Raw genomic sequence first — 7,863 nt, forward strand, 5'->3', positions numbered from 1 at the left:
ACACATGCGATAGAAACATTTAAAAGAGTACAAAATATAACAAGAAAAAATAATATAGATTATAGAATTATTTTTCGTAATTAACAATAGCAGTAAAATATTTTGGTTAAAATATAGAGATCGATTTTGTAGTATATTATGACTAATACTTCCTCATCGAATTTTCCGTGAAGAGAACGACACACGATTATGCGTTAATAACGTCCCGATTCTGTAGAACACGGTTACAAGGTAAGTTATTTCTACACATCATAATGTCACGTATGGTCGTCGCGTATTAGAACGATAAATTCACAAGCTGCTTCGTTGCGGAACATAAGTTACAGGTCCGAGCTTTCGCTACAGTAGTGTCACGGAGGATGATATGTCAGGAAACCGCTTCGCTACCGCGATGCGACATCGGAATTGATTGATGATATCTCGTGAGCTAAATATTCATCGGTGATATCGAAAATTCCGCGAATAGCCACACGTAAGCTGAAAGATGAATTTCGCACGTGAAAGCGATTAACGATATCGTCGATAGCACTTGAACCGATATCGCCAACAATCGCGCCAGAGATTTCGTTCTTATTATTGTTAATATCAATGCGGCGAGCGAGAGATAAAAAAAGATATTGTCAGTTGCGAAAATAATTTATATAATTTTAATGAAAAATGAAATATCGTGTCGACAAATACATAAATTCATAAACTTTCGAAAAATTTCATGCAAGATGACCGATTTTCCTACAAGAGAAAGGATAACTATTTCAATTATTCGTCGGTTACTCATGCGTCGTTCGAGGAAACTCGTTGGAATTTCATCGTGAAAAATGGAGTTCCGGTCGGCGGAAATTATGCAAAGTTATATTGAACTTTGCACGAGAGACACTTGCGAACGGCAGCCATCGTAACGACAAAGTTCCTGCTAACGACAAACGTCATTAAAATATAATGCGGTAAAAAGTAAGATATTCTGTAAATATATATTTTCTGTTTGCAATTCTGTAGTATTATATTTATAAGAACGACGTTTCGATAAATATGGGAATTATAAAATTAAATTCTTGTTCAGAGACTTATTAAATATTTAAACTAATTGCAATAATACACGTATTATAGGATGAAATTCATATAGCTTCTTCGCACTTTAAAGAACGTTTAAAAACATTTAGCAAATTGTTAATATAAAGTATAATGCATTAATGCTACATACACACACACACACACACACACACATACACACACACACACACACACACACACACACACACACACATATATTGTACATATATGTATACATTACATACATTATATACAATGATGAGTAAGATATTTTTAAAATTTATCTAGATACCGATATAGATACACATATTAAAATGTACGTAGGTATATATATATATATATATATATATATATATATATCAGATTTTACTCAAACAGAATAACAAATCACGATAATATCAAAATGACATTAAAATGAATTGGAAAATGGATTGAAAAATGACTTTTAATGATCATTTTGGAATCATTTTGATATCATTTTAATGCTGATATCATAATTTTGATTTGTGATTCTGCTTAGATAAAAGTATCTTCAGATACATTTCAGATACTCTTATTTTATTGTAATAATGATAATGTGTAAAAAAATGTATTAGTTATTAAATAAATCATTTACTCATTCATTTTTGTTACATTTAGATAATTGAAAAAACTTATTATACAATTATCGTAAAACAATTTAGGATAAGAGAGCGCAAGCGTGGCATGGTAGACAGCGTACTGTTCTATACCAGAGGTTCCGGATTCGATCCCAGTAGGAACCAAAATATTTACGTTCATATCTCCTCGGAAAAGAGCCGACAATCTCCCGAGAGTATCTTTGCACATAAAAATACCTCTCGAAAAATCTGTTCGGAACTGGCATTAAAACTGTAGATCCCATATGCTCATGACAATTAAATAATCAGCGTGCGCATCACAAACATATGAGAGAGGTGTAACACATAGACCAGAGGCCTAACGTAGAGAAGAAGAGAAGAAAATTTAAGATAAGAATTATAAGACGATATTATTTCATTATCATTATTCATCATAGTTTTATAAACTAAAAATGCTTCAAACATTGTGTTTCCAGCTTAACTATACGTGCATTAGAAATTCCACAATCTAAGATCACTGGCTATGGCTTCAGGAAAGAAAGCAGCTGTGTAACTGTAAAATTCTTTAATGTGACTGATTTGCGTTTAGATTCTGTGTGGATCTAAGGGAAAGACCAATCATGTTATAGAATTTTGCAACAGCGAAGCTATTTTTTTTTCCGCGGAATGGAATTAATCGACAATTACACATAAAATGGAATTGTGACTATGCTGAGGAAATATACATTTGAAAGTCAGTTCAGATGCTATTTTTTTATCTAGATTTTATATAGATACAAATATCAAATGTACTTCTATTTGAATGTACTTCAAATATAAGTTAGATACACAAAATGTATCTCTATACATGTATAGAAATACTCTATACACGTATCTCTATACATGTATAGAGATACTACCCAAGAGATACTACTGATTATATGTATGTATATACATGTACATATATACATATATATATATACATATACCTACAGGATTGTTTCATTTTAATCGCCCCAAGCGAATAATTTGAGAAGGAGACGTGTGAAAAAGTTTCAGACAAAAGTTGTCATTTTGAAAAGAACACAAGATGGTACCATGGGTTTGGATAATGTTATCAAGATCAAAGCAAGGTCATTTTGAATTTTTTAAATGATACTCTCATTTTTCATTACATATTTTCGTAGCTTACATTGAGAGCTTACTTTTCAAAACACTATAATAAAATATTTTTTCTTAAGTACTTTTCGAGTTATGAGGCTTGAAAGTTACAATATCATCAGAAGTAACATAACATTTGTCTGAAATTTTTTTAATTTCATGTCTCCTTCTCGAGTTACTCCTTCTGAGACAATTAAAAAATAAAACATTGTATATATATATATATATATAGTGCATATTAAAAACGCAATATTTTAAAAAAATTTGGTGTAATATTTATATTGTATAAACTGTACGACGAATAAATGAAGTCATTCAAATGTATGTGGCTAAAGAAATTTCTAAATTTTAGATAAATAATATCACAATGGCCGAATAAAATACATAATTCTATTTCTTTTCTAAACAAAATACTGCATTGCAATATTAAGCCTGTTTTTTTTAGTTAAATTTAAAACTCTTAAAAAAAAAAACACTTATTAACTTTTTGTGTAGATGGGTTTTTTGAACCAGTATACAATTTATAAACGTGCTACCACATTTGCTTTTCCATTTGTAGTGATAATTATCAATGTCTCTTATAATTGTAAAAGAAAATTAAGTTAACTAGCGCCAAATCCAGCCAAATCAATATTATTACAATCGATTATTACTGCATTACAGCATTACGACGTCATAACATTACGATAATAAAACGTCAAAATATATAGTTTTATCTCGCATAGCCATTCACGCTGTCGCGCATGCATGCAATATGCAATTACATGCAACGAAGTGCTGTGTCAGAGACATCTCTCATTTACATAAGACGATCGAATCGGGATGAATGGAGTTTACGTGCGTATGACTCTATATGTATGTGTGTGTATGCACGTCTGCACAGTGCACGCATTCATCTCTCAAAACAATAGTCCGCGAGTTCGTCCCTTTGCTCCACGTCACAGCCCGTATTCCTTTTCCCTCCTTCGACTGAAGAGCAGACATCTCTGAAAGGAACGACGAACAAATGCATCGTCTAATTGTGTGGAAAATGCAGTGTAGCCGCTACGATTTGCGAATGTTCGGAGCGCGTTACGTAGTAATTTTAACAAACTACCACAGATTCTCCGCTGTAATTCCACGCGCAACGCAAGCAGCACGTTTATATCGCGGTCGCTATCATCTACAATCGCGGTCATATACAACTGAAACAAATGCAGAATATGCGTTACCGGTATGCGGACGAACGTGCTGGTTATTTTGAAATCGCCTTGGATTAGACAAGACGACGACGTCGTTAATTAAAATAAGGGAGTCAGTAGCAAGTGTACTAGTCTGTACAACTGTCTACGAATACTTGACCGCATTCTATGCGGGATTTATTTTTTAGAAATCTAACGAACAAATATTCTGGATTATGATGACGTATAATATGTTGACGCATAATAATTATCCACTAATTTACTTGGTTTTACTTTATTACATTCTTGATCCGTTTAAATACTTTAATGAATATGAATTTTAATTTCTTATAACACTCGTCGCGATGATGTTAAAATAAATGACATACAGGATGGCTCATCTGTCTCGCATAAATATTACGCGCGTTGTATGTCACAATAACAAATACATTCGTAATGATAACAATTCAAATTATTATGAGACTTTGATATCTATTATTATAGTATTCTATTTTTTACAAAAAATCGTTACCATTCGTGTACCAAAACTCGATAGCGGTGTAAATACTGCATGTATGTACTGCATTATTTATAATTAGAACGCGATCATGACAAGTACTAAAAAGTGATTATTAAAAATTTCAAAGTGATAATAATTCTGCTAACGCGCGACCTGTGTTTATTTGTGTCTTGACTTGATAGATATAACACATTTCTGAATGTCATCACATTTAAGTCCAATTAGCAAGAACAAATAATAATCATGATTAAACATGTGCATATGTAGAAACAGACTTTTTCTTTAAAGTGTTGGTAAAAAATGAAAGATATTTATCAAATTTCGATTATTTCAATTTACAGTCTTATCTATGTTCATCAAATGCTCATCAAAGTGTCTTCATTAACGTTTTTTGCTTGATTTAAAATCCTGCTATTGAAATGCAATCGCAATAAGCGCTGAGAGGAACCAAAATTCACATATCTATATATAATATCAAAATATCGAAAATATCTGAACTTAGACGTCTTAAAATAAATTTCATTAGTTTCTCAATTAAACTTCAATTAAGATAAATATATACAATATCTAACTCTCAAAATGTATTTATAAAACCGTATCATGTCTGATTTCAACTGAGTTTTCCAGTAAAAATGTATCGATCACTTACGTAAGAATTTGGTTTCTATTCATAAATACAATATAATTTTATTTTATATTTTAATTAAATATTAAATATTTCGAAGCAATAAATTATATGTATAATAGACTTGTATGTAATAATCTTGATATTCATTACAACAATAATGTTTAATAAATCAAGTCTAAAACCAAAATTCTCTTTGTCAATTATATGAAATTTCTAAAATGAAATTTCATATAGATTTTTTCGATTAAATGTTGTGCTCATCAAAATGCAATATCTTTACAGATTTCTACGTTAATCTCACATAGAGAACGACCGCTATGCTCGGACCGGAGTTTGCGAGCGGTTGCCAGAGTCGGCCAGGCGGTAAATTTGGCGGTCGAAAGATTCGTGACCGTCGGCGAAACTATCGCGGACGACAACCCGGAGATCAAACAAGACATGTACGAGGCATGCAAAGAGGCGAGGGTTGCAGGTAAGTGTAACAACACTCGTGACAATACACACAAAATTGATGGTAATGTAAATATGTATGAGTAAAATAAAATAATTAGAATATCTTTATATAATTTAGCTTCTGACAAAATTAAAACTCAATAATCTGTCTGTAAATCGTTAGAGTTCCTTCGATAATTCTAAATTAGCAAGACTGTTGTGTATTCAATTATTATTAAATAATTTGAATATTACATAGTGTATTCAAAGTTTTGAATGCACTATGTAATATCAAATTACGAGTTGCATTATTAATGAAATTATTTATATAGATTTTATGTGTGCGTGTCGAAAGATTTTCATATAGAAAAAATATGTTGCAACAATGTCAATATTTCTCACATTTCATTCGAAATAAAGAAAAGTATTACTGTGAGTTTCACAGAACGAACGAATGAATTTTCAACGGATGAAAATTACATGATACAATATAAGCGCAAATTCAATACAAATGTTCTCACGAATATTACGATAGTGCATTAATCAAAAGTTAGGACAATATAAATAGGACAATATCCAATTGCATATTACAGAGTAAATTCGCATTAAACTTGGCGTATTTTGCACGCCAACATCATGCATCTGTTGGAGATTATGTGAGTAACTTTAGAATGGTGTCTAGCAGAAAAGCAATATAATATACAGATTTGTATTAATTGGCAAAATTTTTCATTGTCCAATATTATTACTCTCTAAAGAAATTTAAAGAGTAAGAAAAGAAAGTTCAGTTTTACGAACAATATATTTTGCTACAATTATGATAATATTCAAAGAAGTATGCAAAAGATAACGCTTATTAAAATTAAAATGTTAATCTTGTTTAAATATATATAAAATTTTTAATGTTATTCTCTTTTAAATCTAATACATACACACACACGCATACACACACACACACACGCGCGCGCGCGCAGTTGATACGAATAAAAATAGTGTAAAGAGAGCAAACAATATTATTGCGAAATTTCCATCTTGATAATAAATTTTATTAACAATGACATAATTTGAAATACTTTAATATTTTCAGTCAGTTTATATTTTATTGAAAACTTTGTATTCCTTTGAGATTATCTTCTTTTCAAGAAGAAATTGTATTATAAGTACACCAGTTTCTTTTTCACAAACAACCGAGCAAATAACATTATCTCAAGCAGTAGATATTTCACCATCCCAATATTTAAAATATTATAATTATGTTACTTTATTACTAGATAAATTCGTAATCGGAAGCCGTTCATAAATATGAAATTTGTATTGTTATTTATAAGAATAATTTATAAAAAGCAATAAAGTAGAATATACAACTCTTTCTCATTTTTTAATTCGGCATTACTTTTGAGTCGTAAAGTTCAAAATCTTCAATTATCCGTCAAATAAATCACAAAAATTTGATTCGCGTAAAGATTTAAGAGGAGAGATTTAAGACGCACCGCGAATTATACTCCAACGCGATTTTACGATTTGCATTACGCACGGAATATTCTATAATATTCTTTTTAGCATATAAGTTAGTATCTTATAGTCTCTTCACTTCTCTTTTAAGAAGAGAAAAGGAACAAAGAAAGATAGAATGCATAAATGAACATTATATATACATTAAAATATTTCACAAAACTATCGAACATTTTCATTCGTAAAAGTAGATTTCTCTCTACACTATAACGCATAAAGAAACACCTTCAGATTCAAACGGCAAACATCGAAAAGATACAAAATTGCATCTCTCATACGCAACCTTGCGCGGACAACCTCTAAGAGCACGCAAACCGGAAAAGGGCTCCATGCACGCAAGGATAAGACTTGTAACCTTTGAACGTCACTCTCTGAAGTCTTATCATCGGCAGATTATATCTTTTCGTATCTTCACGCTAAGCTGCACATTGCAGAACTGCTGCTACCATGTGGAAACAGCGCGCGCGATGACCCAGTTTCACTAAACCTTGAAAGGTTTTTCATCACCTACATACAAGAAGAGCCTCGACATATCTTTGCCAAATAGCGGAGAAGTAATGGTCGAAGTAAAGGATATTTCTTTCCAGCACACCTGTTCGCTCTTCGGGGAGAATTGTGCCGCAGAGAAAAGAGACAGTCTCGGTGGTCTTCAACGTGAAAAGTCTCACACCACAAAATTAAAGATCTTGAAGAAAGCTTTCGTAGCGAGATATTTAGTCAACAGGGGTTTGAATTAAAGAATACTCAAGAATAAAAGAAACAACTAATATAAGGGTGTATATATATATATGTACACATATATATATATATATATATATATTTACA

General features: G+C 31.3%; 1 protein-coding gene across 4 annotated transcripts in view; it reads left to right on the plus strand.

The window, feature by feature from the left end:
- Positions 1-7,863, plus strand: part of LOC108692341 (alpha-catulin) — a 52,864-nt gene that overhangs the window by 27,563 nt on the left and 17,438 nt on the right. For all 4 annotated transcript variants that reach the window (XM_018200544.1, XM_018200540.1, XM_018200542.1 and 1 more), the window contains exon 2: positions 5,377-5,566. In XM_018200544.1, the coding sequence (XP_018056033.1) occupies positions 5,377-5,566 (190 nt within the window). The remainder of the gene's footprint in view (positions 1-5,376; positions 5,567-7,863) is intronic.

The sequence above is a fragment of the Atta colombica genome, unplaced genomic scaffold (genome assembly GCF_001594045.1).
Source record: "Atta colombica isolate Treedump-2 unplaced genomic scaffold, Acol1.0 scaffold7, whole genome shotgun sequence".
In the NCBI taxonomy this organism is placed as follows: domain Eukaryota; kingdom Metazoa; phylum Arthropoda; class Insecta; order Hymenoptera; family Formicidae; genus Atta; species Atta colombica.